The sequence below is a fragment of the Strongylocentrotus purpuratus genome, unplaced genomic scaffold (genome assembly GCF_000002235.5).
Source record: "Strongylocentrotus purpuratus isolate Spur 01 unplaced genomic scaffold, Spur_5.0 spur5_scaffold_11, whole genome shotgun sequence".
Classification (NCBI taxonomy): Eukaryota; Metazoa; Echinodermata; class Echinoidea; order Camarodonta; family Strongylocentrotidae; genus Strongylocentrotus; species Strongylocentrotus purpuratus.
This window is the reverse complement of record NW_022145596.1, coordinates 11,457,790-11,478,029: the sequence shown is the minus strand read 5'-3', so window position 1 is coordinate 11,478,029 and position 20,240 is coordinate 11,457,790. Positions and strand designations below refer to the sequence as shown.

Here is a 20,240-nt window from a genome sequence, read left to right as displayed (position 1 = left end):
GTAATCCATTAACAGGTTCTCAGAATATCGTGATTACAAGCAATTTCTCATATACATATATGACCCTTTGATCTTTGACCTCATGACCCTAAAATCTACTCAGTTCATTGGTTCTGCAAGATGTCCTGAGTTAAATAGTAATCCATCTGTCAGTTCTAATGAGAATGCGTTCACAAGCCATTTTTGCATAAATAATGAGCCCATGACCTTTGATCTTATGAACCAAGAATCTACTCAGTTCATTGGCTCTGCAAGATACATAAATGATCTAAGTTTGGCAGGAAGCCATCAATCTGTTCTAATGATAATACGATCACAATATTTTTGCATACATAATGTGCGCTGTGACCTTTGACCTCGTGACCCCAAAATCTTATCAGTTCATCGGCTCTGCAAGTAACATACATGACCTAAGTTTGGCAGGAATCCATCAATCGGTTCTTGAGATAACGCGATCACGAGCTGTTTTTGCATACATTATGAGCCCTGTGACCTGTGACCTTTGACCTCGTTACCCCAAAATCTAATCAGCTCATTGGCTCTGCAAGATACATACATGACCAAAGTTTGGCAGGAATCCATCAATCAGTTCTTCAGATAACGCGATCCAAGCTGTTTTTGCATACATAATGAGCCCTGTGACCTTTGACCTTTGACCTCGTGACCCCAAAATCTAATCAGTTCATCGGCTCTGCAAGATACATACATGACCAAAGTTTGGCAGGAATCCATTAATCGGTTCTTCAGATAACGCGATCACGAGAACGGGACGTACGTACAGACGTACGTACGTACGGACGGACAACCCGAAAACATAATGCCTCCGGCTACTTTGTAACGGAGGCATAAAAACCTAGTAAGTGAGTCTGACTAATAGTGATAATTTGCTAGCTGCAAGATTATCAGTTTAGGAAATTTAGACCTCAAAGCGCCTTAATCTGATCTTCACCCTTATCAGGTCCGACAGCCATAAAGCGTTTAATTGTCAATATACGTGACATTATTCATATTCTACTCCTCTATATACCCTTTGTATTCCCGCCCTTTTTGTCTCCCTCGGAAATCAGACTGGGTTCATACCCTGTATGATAGCCCTCACGTTGAAACAAACGCAATCGAATAAACTCAACATCCAGCAGATCGAACACAATGTCTATTCTATTTAAATTGTGAATCGTTCTGAACTTTGGTGGAAGCAAATGTTTGTGCGAAACTTACTGGAATATTATAAGAGATCCCTCTCTGTCTCTCTTGCAATTTTTCAGAAAGAATGTTTTTTACCCTCAATTACATACAACCTACATACCGGAAATAAATCTTGGAGCATAGGCGTTAGAGGGTGGGAATGCTGTGCCCCCCCCCCCCACCTATGACAATTTTGAAAACACCATTACTAAAGCAGCGAGGTGCTCTAATATAATATGCTTTATATCTTATTTAGTGTATTCTAATGACTAAATTTTCAAAAATTACCACAATAAAGTGTCACTGTTTCTTCCTCGCTTACTTCGCTCGTCAAAAAACTTAGACACTGCATGGAAAATTGATATTGGGGTAAGATCCATCAGTTCACTGGATAACATATGTGCTTACATGCTTGTGATTAGGGGCTATTAGTTTGTACAAATTAAGAATGGAAATGGTACGGTTTTCCCATTATAAGCACCTTTTTGTAGCCTGTACTTTTAAATATTTATGCACTGTTAGAACGGTGTTTAAAATATCACTGTTTAAAAGAATGTTGTTTAAAAAAGTAAACAATGTTGTTCAAAATCGAAAAATCAGTGCTCGATTGACTTAAACAACTATGTATTAAAAGACAAAAATATTTAATTAAACAGAGTTGTTTAAAATGTCCCGGGGGCGTCGTTGATATTTTCTCGATACGCGATTGCTATTTGCGCACACACATGCGATATGCACAAAGTACGTACATAATACATGCATGCAAGCATGCAGTGCTAGTGTGTGCAGTGCAGTGCAGACGAAAATGGCGGAACAAGGGCAAGGCGACGACTTGGTTCTTCTCGGCTTGGTTCTTCTCGGGGTTGTTTAAAATTTTAAACAACCCCGAGTTAACCGGTGAATCGCTCAACGTTGTTTAAAAATTAAACAAATTAAGGTTGTTTACATTTTGAACACTTAGTTGTTTAAAAATTAGGAAACCTTTTAAACAACAGTTGTTTAGTAATAAAATTGCACAACTCGGTTGTTTAAAGCAAGTTGTTTAAATTTTAAACAATGATGTTTAAATTACTAAGCAACTGTTGTTTATTCAGTATTACTGCACAACTGGGTTGTTTAAAAGAAGTTGCTTAAATTTTAAACAGAACTGTTTAATGGTTATTATCTGGTTGTTTAAATTTGTGAAATGACCTACTGGAACCACTCCTGCAATAATCACAACGATTTATACACTGTAACATGCAGAGCTTATTGCCAATTTACTTCAACATTTGTTCATCCTATTCATGGCAGTGACAGACAACATTATTATTTGTCTCTATAACTTCACCTAAACCCCATCGGCGAAGCCGAGAAGAACCAAGTCGTCGCCTTGCCCTTGTTCCGCCATTTTCGTCTGCACTGCACTGCACACTAGCACTGCATGCTTGCATGCATGTATTATGTACGTACTTTGTGCATATCGCATGTGTGTGCGCAAATTGCAATCGCTTATCGAGAAAATATCAACGACGCCCCCGGGACTTTTTAAACAACTCTGTTTATAAATTAAATATTTTTGTCTTTTAATACATAGTTGTTTAAGTCAATCGAGCACTGATTTTTCGATTTTGAACAACGTTGTTTACTTTTTTAAACAACATTCTTTTAAACAGTGACCGTTCTAACAGTGTATGCAGGACTGACTATTTACTCACAGCCTCAAAATTTGTTTTGGAGAGGATAACACAATCAAAAAAAGTATATATAAATCAGATCATGAATAGAAAATCTGTCAATATTTACAATCCTGTGGACCATTTGCAGGTATAAATCCACAAGAATCTGATAAGTAAATAAAAGGGTTTTATACTGAGCACTCGCATTATTGCAGGCTGGCTACTCATTGAGTAATCAAAAAGAACGCCTCTCTCTCTCTCTCTCTCTCTCTCTCTCTCGCCCTTTCTCTCTCTGTCTCTCTCTTGCTTTAGCTTTCCTTGTTGCCAGCTCATCATTTCCCTCCTTATCGATAGCACTTTGACCTTTCACTCAATTTCTCTATTATCTTCACCAGTTTATCAAAACATCTAGATTTCCTCATCTGTCAGTGATGGCGCTATAACTTGGCGCTTGCTAGTGTCCCTTTATAGGGACACTGGCGCTTGCCTATTGGTTTGAAGTTTCTCACTCACTCACGCACACACACACACACGCACGCGCGCACACCCACACACACACACACACACACACACTTAATAGACATTCTGTCATTAACAAGTTATTATTTGTAATCTCTATCAGAGCTCTCTATCTTTTATCTCCTCTCTGTCCGTCTTTCTGTCTATATCTCCCATACGCATACAACCCCGTTGTATAAATACCCGGCCCCCCCACTCAGAGGTCGGAATGACCGCATGCGTGTTGCCAAAATGTCCGGTAAAGGGGTACTTTTCGTGCGACAAAGTCCGGCCCGAGAATTGTAAAAAAAGGGGTGTATTTGACTTTTCACCCTGAGATTTCTTTAAAAAGGGGGTGTTTTTCTTTTTTTCTCTCATCTCTTTGGACTCCTGAGAAATTATTCCGAATTTAGGGGGGTACATTGAGCATTTTTCCTGATTTAGGGGGGTCTCCAAGGCAGGAAAAGCACGCGAAAAGCCCGCGAAAGGGGGGTTCGGAAATGTTGGCAGTCCTCAGATAGGGGGTGCTTTCAAAAAAAGGGTACGAGCATATGCGTACCCTAAATAACACTGAGTGGGGGGGGGGGGGGGGGGGCGGGTATAAATATCGCTATATTTCAGTAGATACTAAAATTGCCCTTCAGTTGATTCTTGAAAGTCTTAACGATCGTGATGGAAGTTTCATTCCCGTTTTTTGTCCTACTGTGGGACTTATACATTGCAACAACAAAGCTTGAGACTCTACCACATGTCGCCTTTTAAAAAAGGAAAAATTACGTGAACTAAAGAAAAGTGTAAAAAGCGCTCAAAGGAAACGCAGGGATAATTTGGTCGCAACGGACTTAATTGGGCATAGTCAATTATTCAGATGACCATTGGCCATTGTGAAGGATTAAAAAATTGGTTAAATAACCAAAATAAACCAGTTTTCATTTCCTTGAGACAAAATAAAAGTTAATCTTGAAGGAACTTTGATGGAGGGAACCTCAATGTCTCCGAGTGTCATATGCTATAGCGCCCTCTACAAGATTTCAAAAAATGCTTCAGATTTAACATGTAGGCCTACTATAAAACAAAACTCACTTTTGGTACTCGCTTCTACGTTAATATTCAAGACTCTTCAATAGGGATGGCGGGGCGGGATATCTTAGCTTAAAAACATTAATTTTTCATTATTCGTACGTAATTCATAATTATGTGATGCAAATTGTGATGTATAGGCCTATGTAATTGCCTTTCTGTAATGGAACATCCGTTCATAATAATGCATGTGAGCACTCCTTTTCTCAACACTCAACCCCCCCCCCCCCCCTTTGAGCAAACAAAAAACGAAAACAAACATTTTTTTACCTTTTTTGCCAGGGGGAGGGATTAATTTTTTGTTTAAAAAAGGTAAAACTAACGTTACCATCTTTTTGTTTTACCTGTTTTTCTACCGCCCCCCTCCCGCGGATCCGTGCCTGTAGTTATACATAGTCACACACTTATATTTATATTTATAGTTATTGTTAGAGTTAAAATTATTGTTATTGTTAATAGTTGTAGATATATTTATGGTAACAGTTATGATTGGAAACGAATGAATTAATGGCACTTATGTTCTGGTATTTTTTGTTTAATGGAATTATTTACAGAAGTAGTGCAAATCAAAACAAACTAAATACAAATTAGACATCATTTAAGAACTTGAGTCAGTTACAAGTTAAAGCTAAATTTGTCCATTTTCTTCTTCTGTATTTTCTTCAAACCATAAATTTCTACCGTGTATTTTCCAGGATAAATATGATTTAGAATGATCAAGATCAGATGGGAATACATTTTTTTTTAGCATGAAATGAATGATTTCGACAGTTCTATATGTCTTCACGATTTTATTATTAGAAATATTTGATTATCTAATTATTATCTCTGTGATTTTTGGCTAACAACGTTTATTTTCGTTATTCATTTTTTGTTTCGTTTTCTATTCCATGTGACTTATTTGCATGCCAATTAAACCAGTAAAATGCAATCAGAGAGCTCTTCTCTGTGCAAACTGTAAACATTGGGCCAATATTACGTGTGCCCGTGTACCTCAATCTCAATACAATGATAGAAAAGTACATTTTGAAAATTGGAGTTGTCCAACTTGTATCCTTCAAGAATTGCCCTTTTTTGATAAAGAGCTAGACGTAGATCGTGAACCCTGCGCCGGTAATGAGTCAAACTTAGAACGTGACACGTATTTATGATAAAGGATTGTCAATATCCCATCTTAATGTTAGAAGTTTACGAAATAAAAAAGAAGAAATTGAAATTTTTATAAGTAACAATTCAGTTGATATATTCACAATGTCTGAGACCTGGATTGACGATTCCTTTACTTCGAACATCTTAGACATTCCAGGTTACATCTTCAAAAGGAGGGATAGAGGTAGTCGAGGTGGAGGAGTTGGGTGTTACATAAGAAATAATATAGGATATGTTACAAGACGTGATCTTGAAAGTGACGATTTGGAAATAATGTGGTTTGAAGCGAGGGTTAGAAATCGATTACCATTTTTTGTAGGTGTCGTATGCGGCAAACCTATATGTATATATCCTTTTTCAAAAGCCTAGAATCAAACCTAGACCAAGCATTTTCTTTTACAAATAATGTTATAGTCCTCCGTCGGTGACTTTAACTCCAATATGCTGACTAAAAATACCCTTTCAAATAAGGTGCATGAACTTTGTTCCACCTTTCAGTTAACTCAGCTTATCCGAGAACCAACAAGAATAACTCCTTTCAGTAGTACTTTAATTGACGTTATTTGTGTTTCTAGTTCAATGCTATCCAACATAAAGCAATCCGGAACAATTTCAAGTGGACTAAGTGACCACTCTCTAGTATATTTGATCCTTGGACATAATACCACAAAGGCTAAGCCCGAAATCTTTTGCATGCACTAGAAGGATTAAGTGTTACTTGAACCAACGCCTACTGAAACATCTTTATTACTCCCTCATTCTTCCACATATAGATTACTGTTCAGTTGTTTGGGGCAAGTGCAAAAAGAAAGATTTACTCAAATTACAGAGGACGCAGAACAGGTTAGCCCTTAATGCATACTATCTAACCCCAAAAGACACCCTTTTAAGCAGTCTTCAATGGCAAAGTGTTGAAAATAGAATCAACTACCACTACTGCATTTTCGTCTACAAATACTCAATAATCTAGCCCCTTATTATTTAAAACCTTTTGCTTATAAACGTCCAGTTTACTATGTTACTCGTCATTCTACCTTAAATCCCTTATTTATCCCGAAACCCAAGACTGAATTTAAAAAAAAGATCTTTTTCTTTCATCGCTCGAAGCATCTATAACAATCTACCGACTCATATTCGCACGGCAACTTATTCAAAAACAAAATTAAGTCACTCCCTTCATCACTTTAATGCATGCACTGGTACCTATATCAGGTTTGTTTGTTTGTTTGTAGTTGTGTAGTCTGTAGTAGTTTTATTTTTTACCTTTTACCCGTTTGATGTTATGTATATTCTTTATGGCATGTGTATTTGTATTTGTATTTTTTTTGTATCAATAATATCTTAAATGACTTTTGTTTTGTATCAATAATATCTTAAATGACTTTGTTTAATATTTCAGGCCTTATGTTCATTTTGATCTAGTTTTTAATTTTTTCTTTCTTTCAATCTCAAATGGTATGTTGTTTGAATACTGTCTTTGTTTTCTCACAATGTATTCTATTTTTTTAAAGTCTTTGTATGTACAGGGCTCTTTTGTAAAGCAGGCCTTTTGTACTGAAAAGACTACCCTGTTTTTAAATAAAACTGAATAAATAAATAAATAAACCTGAAATTACTGGAGTTAATATGGCAATCGCCATATTCAAGCATGACCATGACCATGAAATTTGTTATTAAAATCAAATGGTAGCTGGAAATAATTACCAAAATTATATCTTATTTTAAAAGAAAATACTTCATGACCATGACAACGGCCAAAAGAGTTATTTAGAAAATGATAACAGGTAGATTCGTGTTCAGCAACTCCAAAATAGGGGAGATAGCACATACTTAAAGTCAGTTTCTACAGATTTATACACTTTCAACTTGCCATGTAATAACTGGTCCGGTTTATATAAAGCTAGGTTATTCCATCTCCCTGGTTATTCTGTCTATCCAATTTATCCTGCTTTCATCCAATGAACCTATTTAAAGGCACTCTGTCCTACTTGTAGCTACTTGCTCCCTCTATATAGAAAACTTCCCCAATCAGTGCCTGGTGGTCCCCCATGATCCCCTTTTTCTTATGTTAAATGAGAGCTGAGTTTATGAGCCACCTGTCACAGTGACCTCGCTGGCTCGATGGGTGGTCTAATCCCTTCTGGCTGAAGTAGTGAAGCCCGGAGTAAAGCCTGTCTTTAAAAGGTTGAATTGCCCTTTAACAGATATTGGCAAATTTGCTCTTATTTATTGACACGATTTTATTGGGTCAAAGGTATTTGGCCTCTGTTTACCAACAAACAAGCTAGCCAGGGTTTGATTGTGATGGATGCCGGGAGGGATGCCCTCCTGCTCCTCGTGCAGCGACTTATTGGATGAACGAGTGCGCATGCATTTTTACGTAAGAGAAATTTTCATGAAGTTCGCATATCATTCATTCACCGCACCGTTGTGATTCAGTGGTGAACCGGCAAATTATCACAGCTGACTGACAAGACTTACCGACACGCATGTACCTTGTGTAGAGAGCGCTCTGAATAAAGAGAGACACCGGCGTGCCGCGGCACTCTCTGAATAAACTCAGCGTGCTTGTCAGAGTGAATGAGCTAAGGAAGAATTTCAAGATGCCCGGCTCGAATTCCAAGTCCATCTTCTCGATGGATAGATGGAGGAAAGGAGGAAAAGAATCCTCACATGCAAACGGGAGTACTAATGGAGAATATACACCTGTCGACAGGAGTGGGGATGACGAGAAGGGGGACGAGTACGAGAAGCATAGAGGTAAGACTAAAAAGGCGGAGCTCCCCGGAGTTACCCTCCCATGTGTGAGCTAGGCCGGTCGCTCCCTTGTTTGGTATCATCGGTGCGTTGATTTGAAATGATGCCAGATTTGTTTTACTATTTCTTCAAAGTACAACGTGCCAGGTACCTGCAGTTATGTTAAGGATCAAAATATATTTAAAAACCAAATAGGAATACCTCTTGATAGTCGGTGGTTTCAAAATTTAAAATGCATGCAGCTTTTGACTTGTGCATCTCATGATTGATCTCATTATTTCCAACAAGGGGTAGTTGCAGGGGTCTAATCTCTTGTGAGAATAGGTCTGGCTGCGTTGCTCCTGCATGCTGGCTAGTGCATGCAGGTAAGCATTGTTCGGTAATGATAGGGGTGGGAGAAGGGAGTGTCTCTGTGTGAGTGTGTCCTTTTTTTTGGGGGGGGGGGGGTGTCTATAGGTATAATTGGTTCTTTTCAACCTGTGGAAAGGAATTCAATTGTACTGTGTGTAAGGTTTGCTGCTCTTTCGGAATAGGATAAGTAGAATAATTATTTGGGTTTTTAGAAGTGAAAATCGCATTAGGGTACCTAGAAGCAGCGTCCTTCAGAAAGAAAAAAATAATCTCCTTTATTTCTTCAGCATTTATTTTTTTATCAGTGTTTGGAAGTAGATTAGAAATATTTCAATATTTTAAGATAAAAAGGAATTATGCCACCCCAGCACACATTCCCCTGGTGAATATTAATGTGGTGTCTTAAAAAGAAGATTGGAAATTGCAAAGTGTGTATTACACAACTTACTTCTTTTAAATCTGTAATTTTTGTTTAACCCTTTCACAATTAGAGAGGAGGCAGGTGGGGGGGGGGGGGGGGGTACCTAGCCCTATAATTTGTTGTTGGGCAGCTGGAAGGGTTAGCCCTAAAACTACTTTTTTGGATAAGGTGGGAAGTTGGCTCACAATTTCCTGGCTACCACTTCTTTTTCCTAAGGCCAGACTTTGTTGTGCACCCCCACTTTGGTAGAAATAAATTGAAATGACACATGAGAAAGTGCTCACACAACAAAAGGGGGAGGTTGCTTTAATAGTACCTGACTACCTGCCTTTAGTCTTTCCAATTTGGTATTGTAAAAGGGTAAACATCAATGAAATTGTAACCCTGTTTTTTCAAATCTGATTAATTTTCTCTCAAAATATATTTTTTAGAAGCCAATGTGGATGTGGTAGAGGAGAAGCCAGAGGAGGAAGATAAGTCGAGAGAAACATGGGGTAGTGGGGTTGAATTCCTTCTCTCAACCATGGGATATGCCATCGGTCTTGGGAACGTGTGGCGCTTCCCCTACATGTGCTACGAGAATGGAGGAGGTAAGTTAACAGAGCATAATTTAAAGGTATTACAAAGTTTTGGTATGGGGTCATGAATTTGGTTCAAATTAACATATTGGAAGCATATATGCGTTCCTACAATATACATTGATCGTTGTCGCGGTTGAAATCGAGTCTAAAGTTATGAAATTATAAATAATAAACTCTTTATGTTGTATAGCTCCCTCTCAAGGTCAAGATATTAATTTAGCTATGAAACAATGTTTCTTGACTGAAATCGACCGATTAGCTATTCCCGTTTGAAAATTATATATCCCAACTACATATTCTGAGATTTTCATGGTCGCAGCTACCATTGTACGGCCGTAGGCGCTATTTGAAATTTATCAAACTTTACCGGGAGCACCGGTAAATTTTTATATTCAATTTTTCTCGAAAACAGAAGTGTTTTACGGGCTACTTTGTTTAGTACTTATAATACATCCACAGGGGCATCCAAATATATCAAAATTGTAAAGATTCACTATCCGCCCGATTTTCAAAATTTCCCAAAACTTTGTATTACCTTTAAGTGAAGAGGAGAAAGGCTGTTATATCTTAGTCATACCTGGAAGAGGGGGAGGGGAGGGGGAGGGGAGGGGGAATAGAGAGAAAAAGGGAGGGGAGAAATATGGTGGGAGAAAGAGAGAGAGAGAAAGAGAGAGAGAGATAGAGGAAGGGGAGAGGGGAGGACTGAAACTAAGAGATTAGGGAGTGGTCAGAGTTTTTTAACACTGTAACATTGCTACTGAGCTTTCCCCCTGGAATTCAAAGTGTAGAGATGGTCTTTACTATGGAATTCATGAACAATGGATGAAAGAGATAATCATCTGCTGTAAAGGTAATTGCTTGAATGCCACTTCAGAAATAATCAAAAGAAGTCATACAAGTGACCTTTTCATAGGATGCAGCACAACACCACCACTGAAAGTACCAGTACCCGATTTTTAGGGGGAAATTGTGTTACAATGCTTTTTGCTACTCAAGTATTAAAGGTATTACAAAGTTTTGGGAAATTTTGAAAATTGGGTGGATAGTGATTCTTTACAATTTTGATATATTTGGATGCCCCTGTGGATGTATTATAAGCCCTAGAAAATTTAGTCCCTAAAACACTTCTGCTTTCGAGAAAAATTTACCGGTGCTCCCGGTAAATTTTGATAAATTTCAAATAGCGCCTACGGCCGTACTATGGTAGTTGCGACCATGAAAATCTCAGAATATGCAGTTGTGATATATAATTTCCAAATGGGAATAGCCAATTGGTCGATTTAAATCAAGAAACGTTGTTTTTTAGCTAAATTAATATATTGACCTTGAGAGGGAGCTATACAACATAAAGAGTTTATTATTTACAATTTCATAACTTAAGACTCGATTTCAACCGGAACAACGATCACTATATATTGTAGGATCGCATATGCTTCAAATACTTTCATTTAAACCAAATTCATGACCCCATACCAAAACTTTGTATTACCTTTAATAGTCCTGGAACAGAAAAACAACCCTGGAATACCATTCTTGTAGGGATGATAAAGCTTTTCCATAAGAAAGCCTAAAAGAGTCCTGGAAATATTACCCTCCCTGCGAACGTACAATGTACAGTAGGCCTATTCTTCAGTGAAGATTTAGCCCTTGTCAGAATAGAGTTCTGTTCAGTCCAGTTTAGTTTATTCCTTTGTCTGGAAACATACACCAGATTCACAAGGATAATGGTTTTGTAATTTGTATACACTGAAATGTTGAGAATCAAATTGAGGCTATAGAGTACCGAAGCTGTGACGTCATAAAAATCTATTTTTAGAATTTCTCAATTTTTCTTCATATTCCGAAAGAACATCAAAAATAATGCCCAAATGTCGAAAACCAACTGAATATGTTAAGTATTGGCTGAGATATGACCATCTGAATAAATATACTCCCCATAGGAACTCAGTGTTATATGCTCTGGCTCCTAATGGTTAGGAGCCAGAGCATATAACACTGAGTTCCCATAGGACACATATTCATTCAGATGGTCATATCTCAGCCAATACTTAACATATTCAATTGATTTTCAACATTTGGACATTATTTTTGATGTTCTTTCGGAATATGAAGAAAAAATTGAAAAAGTCTAAAAACAAATTTTTGATGACGTCACACTTCACCACTCTATACAGTGTGATGTACAAAGATTTTACAATATCATTGTTGACATACTGAGTATACAGTTTGTTTAGTCTGTTAAATGTTATAAACAGCATTGCTGTGCACAGATATCACTTTATACAAGTAACAAGGCATAAAAGATACATACAAAATATATTGTCCATACCATCGATTGATTAGAAGAGTTTGGCAAACATGGTTCCAGTTAGGCCAGGCCTGAAAAAAACTGCACAAAAAAAGGATACAGCAAACAAGGAGAAAAATTGAGAGAGGGGAAAGAGGGGAGGGAGAGGCAGAGAAGCGGAAGCTGAGAGAGACTAGAGATAGAGAGAGAGAGAGAGAGAGAGGAGAGAGAGAGAGAGAGAGGAGAGGAGAGGAGAGGAGAGGAGAGGAGAGGAGAGGAGAGGAGAGGAGACTGAGGAGAGGAGAGGAGAGGAGAGGAGAGGAGAGGAGAGAGGAGAGAGAGAATGTTATTTCTCATCATTTCTCATCATTTCTTTTCTTTTGTTCACCCTTCAGGTGCCTTTGTGGTACCATACTTAGTGATGCTTTTCCCATGTATGTTCCTGAAGATGGGTCGATCTGGATGAAGGGAATGCAAGTCCCCCAAAAGACTATCAAAAGAAAAACACACACACAAAAAAAACACTTTCAATAAGAATCCCAAGAAAATAATTATTTGTTTACACATAAAGATTTAGCCCTTGACACTGATACAATTCTGATTTTCTTTACCTTTCTCAATTTTCTTTTCACAACCTTTGTTTGTTCCCTAGGTGCCTTCTTGATACCATACTTTATAATGCTGTTCATTGTGTGTTTCCCAATCATGTTCATGGAGATGGGACTGGGCCAGTTCAGTAGCTTGGGATGTATCTCAGTGTGGGAAATCAATCCACTCTTCAAAGGTGAGTAGTTAATTCATAAAGAGAAGGTTGAGGTCTGGTATTGGTGAGAAAAAAGATAATGAAATATGCCATTTTTTAAGTTTAAAAATCTTAGCAGAAGTGTCACTAGAAAATGATTACTCTTCACCTGCCTTCATGTTGAAATATTATGAGAAATAACTGAAAGGATTGAACAAAACTGCCATGCCGTATTATCTGTTTGCAGTGCGTATGATCTTGAGAAGATTGATTCAATTTCCTTTTTTCTTTGTTATTTTGACTGTTTCACTGACAATTGCATGAATTAAATCTTTTTGATGAGGGCTATTGCACAGATTAAAAATACATTAGACTACAGTTGAATTTGATGCAAGGTATGGTTTGTTAGGGTGTGGTAGGCTTACTGTATACCATAGCATTTGTAAAATTCAAGATGCTTGATGATAATTTATGCTGTGTTGTCCAAAATATATAGGATTCTTCAGACATTTATTACCAAGGTATTAGATTGGTGCTGGGTGCTATTGATTTCCATGGTCAACAAAATTTCAGTCCCAGTCCACCCCTGATTTAAGTACACTCACTATGAACATGACAGACAAAGAAAGCGGACAAAATATACAGTTCCTCAGGTAGAAAAAGGAACATCCCTTCACTGCTATTATGTAAAAAGGTGAATATGCATGTGACACCTGTTCTACACATTTTTACATAATAACAGTGAAGGGATGTTCCTTTGTCTACCTGATGAACTGTATATTTTGTCCGCTTTCTTTGTCAGTCATGTTCATAGTGACTATAAATATTCCTTAGAAGCATCAAGAAATTCACCACCCATTTGCTTCCAATTTTCAAATCACAGGAATTGGTTACGCCATGACGTTGGTGTCGTCCTATTTCTGTTTCTACTACATCATCATCATGGCCTATTCCATCTTCTACATGTTTGCGAGTATGCAATCTGAGCTCCCATGGAGGGGCTGTAATCACACATGGAACACCCCAAACTGCTTTGAGGGCTCCTTAAGCCTCAACAAAACTCTCAATTTGTCCGACCCCATGTCCACTGCCACGCCCAATGCCAGCGAAAGGGTCTGGGCGACAGAAGAATATTGGAAGTAAGATGTTTTTCTCTGTTAAATCCTCTTTTTCCGAAGGTTCCAAAGGTTCAATAGTCTGAAGATTCCTTGATCTAAAGTTTTGTTATTCTGAAGGTTCTGAAAATGAAATTGTTATCAAGCTAGTTATCATTTTTGGCATCATTAACCTTCAGATAAATGAAACTTCAGAATGAAGAACCGTTAGAGTAATGCAATAAATGTTTGGAATTGTGAGCCTTAATTCATGTGAAGGTGTGAACTCTAGGCTAAAATAAATGTCCACCAATATGAGTTTTTACCTCAATTTTTTATATTCATGGTAATCTCCTTGGAAATATTTAGTTTTTAAAGGCAGTCAGAACGTGCAGAAATGCCATGAATTCATGGGCTACCATGAGCTGTTATTTTGTTTTGGAATAATCAAACTAGCAGGAGACAGTCCACGACAATTAAGATGCAAAGAATGAAAGAATATATTAGAGTTTGAACATAGCATGCACTCTGAAAAAGTCCATTGTGGACATGTGCTCTTCTGTATTCATTTTTTTTAGAGAAATTATGTGTAAAATAAAATGTCCACCCTGATATTTAGATTTTATTTATTTATTTATTTTGTTTTATTTTAACAGAGTAGCCCCATCAGTAGTTAAAATACTGTTATACTTGGGGGCCCTAGATGGTTTTTAAGAAAGCAGTAAAAATAAAAGAAACAGTTAAGTGAAAGTTTGAGCAAAATCTGATTAAAAATATTCAAGTTATTAATTTTCTAAAGTTGTAATCTATGAAGTACAAGATTGGTGTCCTTTAGTATGCCTAGGTATCAATAGAGGGAGGGAGGGAGAGAGTGGTAGATCCATCCTGAGATATGATATTTTGATGACATATGAGTCCAGTCTGGGCATGTTATTTTGCACTAGGATTGAACTGAACGTGATCTGCGCGTTAAATAGTTCTCATAACATACGCGTTAGAGGCAAGTCTCAGTCAGGCCGGTGTACACACAGGCGGATTGAGGGAGGGGGGGGGGGTGGGGTTGTACCACCCTTTTGAAACCCAAGTGGTATATCTTGCGTACACAACTCCAAGAATGTGCTCCCTTTCTGAGATAAGGACTTCCTTTTTTCTGTTGCCCCCTCTTTGACAAAGTCCTGGATCTGCCACTGGGTTTGGATATTGTTGGGTGTCTTGAATTGGATTTGGGAAGTGTTCTATTACAGGGTCATTCACACAGAGAGCAATCATAATTTCATCATCAATACAGTTGATTCACAATCCACAGTCCCATTCAGCTACACCAGTGTTTAGTCGATTTCACATGATGCTTCATGGGAAAAAGTCGACAAAAATATCAGCTGTGGTAATGTTATATATAATAGGAGATAAAGAGATTTAATCAGATTTTTTTGTGGGGAAGGTTTGAATAGCTGATCCAGGGTAAAATAATCTGCTGACTCCAAAAAGGTTAGACTCATTGACCTTACTTAAAAGGAATTAATCATTTGGGTCACTTTTTGGCCCAAACTGACCTTTATGGTCACTTTTGTTTAGGGGTAATTTTTCCAAATACCATTATCAGCAAAGGAGATTGAATGGGTCTATTCAATAAAAAGAGGTGCCTTGATGCTACAAAAAGAGGTCGAATTTATCCCCATCGAGAACAATGTGTGTATTTCAGTCACTTTTTTACAAGGCCTTCAGATAAAATCGACTCACGATTTTGGTCCCAGTTCATTTTTCTTGCTTATGTACAAGAATGTATGAAGGTCTACTTGCTTCTTAGCAAGCAGGTAAAGCAGATTAATCAACCATAAGATCTTCAATCACTCACTTCTGGGGGGGGGGGGGGGTTCACAAAACTTGTCATCAGTGACAAATGACAGTTTTTGTTATAAGCTACTGAAATCCTTGCTTCTGATTGGTTATCAGCAGATTTGTCACTGATTTATGTCTTTTGTCATTGAAAAAAATGTGAAACAGGTCCTAGTTTATTAGGTTGAAGACAGAACTCTTGTGAGAAATGATACTTCCTTTCCATGTTGTCTGTCATGCAAAGAGACCCATACCTAAGCACCCATTCAGATTAGCAAGATTCCCTGTATATAGCTGTACAATAACTAATCATTTTTAACTTGTCTGAACATTGTACACAGAAATGTCTTAAAATGAAATGTTGCATTTAGCCAAACCAGTATCTCTTTGGCCAAACAGAGGTATGAGTATAGTTTCAAACTAATGATAGCTGGATTACGATTGAACAAGTCCACTGCTAATGCAGCTGGAGCATATCATGAGCAAGGGCTAAAGGTGACTGTCCAACTATCATCCTCAACATCACCATGGTATTACCATAAACATGGTGAAGCTAGGCTAGCTGGTCTCTATAGAATCAGTCTATAACTTTTTCTAATAAGACTTTTTATTATGTATACTGTATATACAGCCCCTTTGACTATGAATTGAGGTTTTCTGATCACCAACCTATGTGCCATCCACACCAAGAGGGTTACCATCATGCCCAAAGATTTGTTGTCTGGAGATTGGATTATCCACATCAATTGAAGTGAATGAATGCATCCCTCTCCACTTAGATATTCTTAATCTGTTGACATTCTATACTTACCTCAATAGCCTATCCAGGATAATTTATCTCCAGATAATGGGGGGTGGTGGGGGGGGGGGGGGGGGACGGGGGGGGGGGGGGGGGGGGGATGCAGCGAGGGTGCACTGATTGGAACTAAGAAAGGAGGTATGAGAGTTTTCTTTCTTAACCTTTCTTACATGGGGGAGGAGACTAAGAATGTCTCCTTGGAGGCAGATAAAGGGTTTTGAAAAAGAAAGGCTCAATTCAGAAGGGGGAAAAACAAAATCTAATTTGGTTATACTCTATAAATCATGAACCAAAACTGTAAAAGGGTATGGTGACAACTGACAATACAGTATGTAACATCGTTTTTAAGACATCAATTTGGATTGCATCTTATGCCATCTAAAATATAGGTGAAAGTTGGCTGGGACTTTGCAACAAAATTTCAAGTGAAAGTTATCTAATAGTACTTTCCCAAATCTGTACCTGTGGTGAAATAAATAAATTCATCAAAAGCGTGATCCTTGAAAAACATCTGGTAATATGAAAACATACAGCTGGAAACTACTGAAAATGAAAGTAAATGAATCACCAAGGCAGTTTTGTTACATTGGCCCACTTGACCATCTAGATTTTAGTTCAGTATGAGTCAAGTTTCTGAGATTTACAAGGGCATTAACTGACATAAAACAATATAACACCTTCACTATACCTTCCTGTTAACTACCATGACCTTTTAAATTGTTTTTAATGAGATGTAAAGATGTTGAAAGATTTGGTTTCTGTTTCTTTGGTGGAAGGAAATTAAAATATACAAAGACCTTGATAAAATAAGTTTCCTTGATAGACAACAACAGGTGGAAATTTGATCAGAGTGCATGGCTTTTAAAACCATTCCTTCATATCATGCTAACAGTCCACTTGTACTTATACAGTTCGTTTGTGGATGTATGATTACTGGTATGACTTACAGATTGTGGTATGCAACAATAGTGTCCCTTTATTAAAGGAACACTATTGTTAAAGGTTTAATTCCAAATCAATTCAACCATACCGACCCCGAACAAACCGATCATCACTCTGAATGGCCAATACTCGGTCAGTCTTGAGACAGTTTGGAGTCATTTCAATGCCAATGTGACTGAGGGAACCGGCAGCAGAGTGAACATGATTGGCCGTCTTTAAATACCGCATGTTTTCATTTTATTTTAGACTCAAACAATTTTTTTAATACTTATGGTAAAAAAATAAAAATATCTGGTTTCAATTGGCATAAATATATTGGTAGAAGCTATGTCTACTTGCATTTCCTCATATTGTTGACATTTAATTCATGAAAAGTTAATCTTAGCTTAAACTCACCACCTTTATAGGTCAATGACAAGTGCTATGAATCATTAAGTAAATAACTTTTGTGTGTATATACATGTATGCTGTTAAAAAAACACACTTGAGCTATGCAAAGTTCAATTATTTATTGGATATGGGAGTGAAAAAAACATTAATGGAAAAGGGTTCATATTTCATTCAGTGTATTGATGCCCAAAATGTTGATCCTGGCCTCATAAAACCTAACGATACAAACAATTATGAGTAGGATGATCAGGAATCTGAACCTTGTCTATCTGCATTCTAAGTGATAATGATAATAATATTCGGTTCTTGTATAGAGCATATGGCATTATAAAGTTTCTATGCGCTTCCAAAGAGCTTTGGAAATTATTACCCCGGCTAGCATGGCTGCCATTACTGTGGGGCTCTTTGTCAAATTTCAGGGGCAGATTTGCCAAGAGGCCCCATTAAATATTTTATTTTACTAATGCATTCGGTATACACCAGGGCATCATTAAAATGAAAATCAAACATATGTGACCATCAGCCTTTTCACACACAGCTAAAATTCATTGTATCCAGAGATGATTGATTAGTATAAACGTGTTGAACTCAACAGTTTTAAACATGTTTATAGAAAAATTTCTCAGTGTGAACATCGTTTATACGATGTTGGGATAGATACGAAGTCACGATTCATACGCCCCTAAAAGCAGGCTGCAGATATGAAGTTCATATCTAGAGAGCTTGGCATTTTGTGTGTGAAAGGTTATTCGTGTTTAAACGTGTTTCAGACGTGTTTAAACTGGATGGAGCATGCGCATTCTACGAGCAGTAGTTAATCACAAAACGATTAACGATCGCACCGAAATTTTTGTGTGTGAATGATGTCGTATGTACAGGTGATTAGTTTGAAGCCCTTTAAACTAATCATGTTTATAGAATTTTAGCTGTGTGTGAAAAGGCTATAGTATAATTCTGATAATGTGCACCAAAATTGACAGTCATTAGGCCCATTTACAAAACCCAAACACAATTTTTGGTGAGTATAGTGACTTGTTCCTGCCCTAGATCTGCACGCAATGGTACAGAAGTGAGGAGATGGAGTTACATGACTAAAACCCAGAATCATTTGTGTTTGACAGTAGTTGCCTAGCAACTTCAAAGAGAACACATGAATGTGAGACAAATCAATGAATTTTGCTTGCAGAGTATATGTAGCTATTGTTATCTAGACAAGATACTGGGCTATTAACAGCAATCAATTATTAATTTCAGAATGTGTTCTTCAATATTTGATTATTGTCCATTATTAATGTTTGATGGCAGTGCACACCTTCATTTAAAACAGGTAGCATTTTGTTAGCTGCTGTCTTCTTCTTATTCTTTAAGATAATCTGCCTCCTTCAATACTGAAGATTCTTGCAGATGCCGTATACTTGGCCTGGTTGGGGTATGCAGGTGGACCATTACACTGGGGTTTCCCCCTACTCTGTAATGGGTTCTTCACGTGCAAGGGTGGTTGCCTTCAAAGGTTAAAGTCACATTGGACACTTGTCCTGTTTCTCTACTATTTCAAAGCTCACAAGTGCAATTATTGGTTCAAGTATGTTTACCTAATATGATATCTTATCTTTTTATCTTTCTCTAAGTCTTTTAGCATGCAAGAGCCATATATTTATATGATATAGTCTTTTGAATTGTAATGGTTTGATTTTGGATGAATCATGTAGGAAAGAAGAAGAAATTGGTGTAATATGTGTCATTTTTGTTGATGTTCTGTTAATGCACATTATCTGTATGCAAGAGCCATATATTTATATGATATAGTCTTTTGTATTGTAATGGTTTGATCTTGGATTAATCCTGTAGAAAAGAAGAAGAAATTGGTGTAACTATGTGTCATTTTTGTTGATGTTCTGTACCTGCACATTATCTGCAATATACACTTGGCTTTATATTTTAAACTTAGAAATCATCATGAGAAAAGGAACAGTACAGTGTAATTTGTTGGAAGCTGACACCTTTTGGATTTAGCCAATTGTCCATGCGTTAAAATTCTTGTCAAATTTTTCTTTGAACATTTTTGTGTAAAAATAATGGTTTGAAATTTTCAGAGAATGAAGAAAATGTACTTGTTATTTAATATGTTCAAAATACATGTAGAATGTTAGGAGCTTTGTTTATCCTTAAATATTGTCCCATCAGCTTTATGATTTATTTTTAATTTTTATAAGGCTAATTATCCAATTATATTGTACTGTCACAATAAATTTCCTATCTAAATTATAGTACATGATGTAAGACTTAAAAAATGCAATATTTGTAAATGGCATATAAATCAAACCATAAATGATTGAAAGTGTCAAACGAATGTGTAAACAAAAGACAAGTAAGATGCTGCTTGTAAGTGTCGGCTTGCATGGTGATGTAGATATACAGTAGGTTTGCGGTTGCACCATGTGTGTGAGAGAGAGAGAAGCAGCCTTTTCAC

At 37.2% G+C, this 20,240-nt stretch overlaps 1 protein-coding gene across 1 annotated transcript in view; it reads left to right on the top strand.

Moving 5' to 3' along the window:
* Window positions 1-7,978: 7,978 nt before the first annotated feature.
* The window catches only part of LOC587709 (sodium- and chloride-dependent glycine transporter 1), a 46,171-nt gene continuing 33,909 nt past the window's right edge, over window positions 7,979-20,240 (top strand). The window contains exons 1-4 of the mRNA XM_030980644.1: window positions 7,979-8,330; window positions 9,531-9,689; window positions 12,620-12,751; window positions 13,593-13,848. Of these exons, the coding sequence (XP_030836504.1) occupies window positions 8,174-8,330; window positions 9,531-9,689; window positions 12,620-12,751; window positions 13,593-13,848 (704 nt within the window). The 5' untranslated portion in view covers window positions 7,979-8,173. The remainder of the gene's footprint in view (window positions 8,331-9,530; window positions 9,690-12,619; window positions 12,752-13,592; window positions 13,849-20,240) is intronic.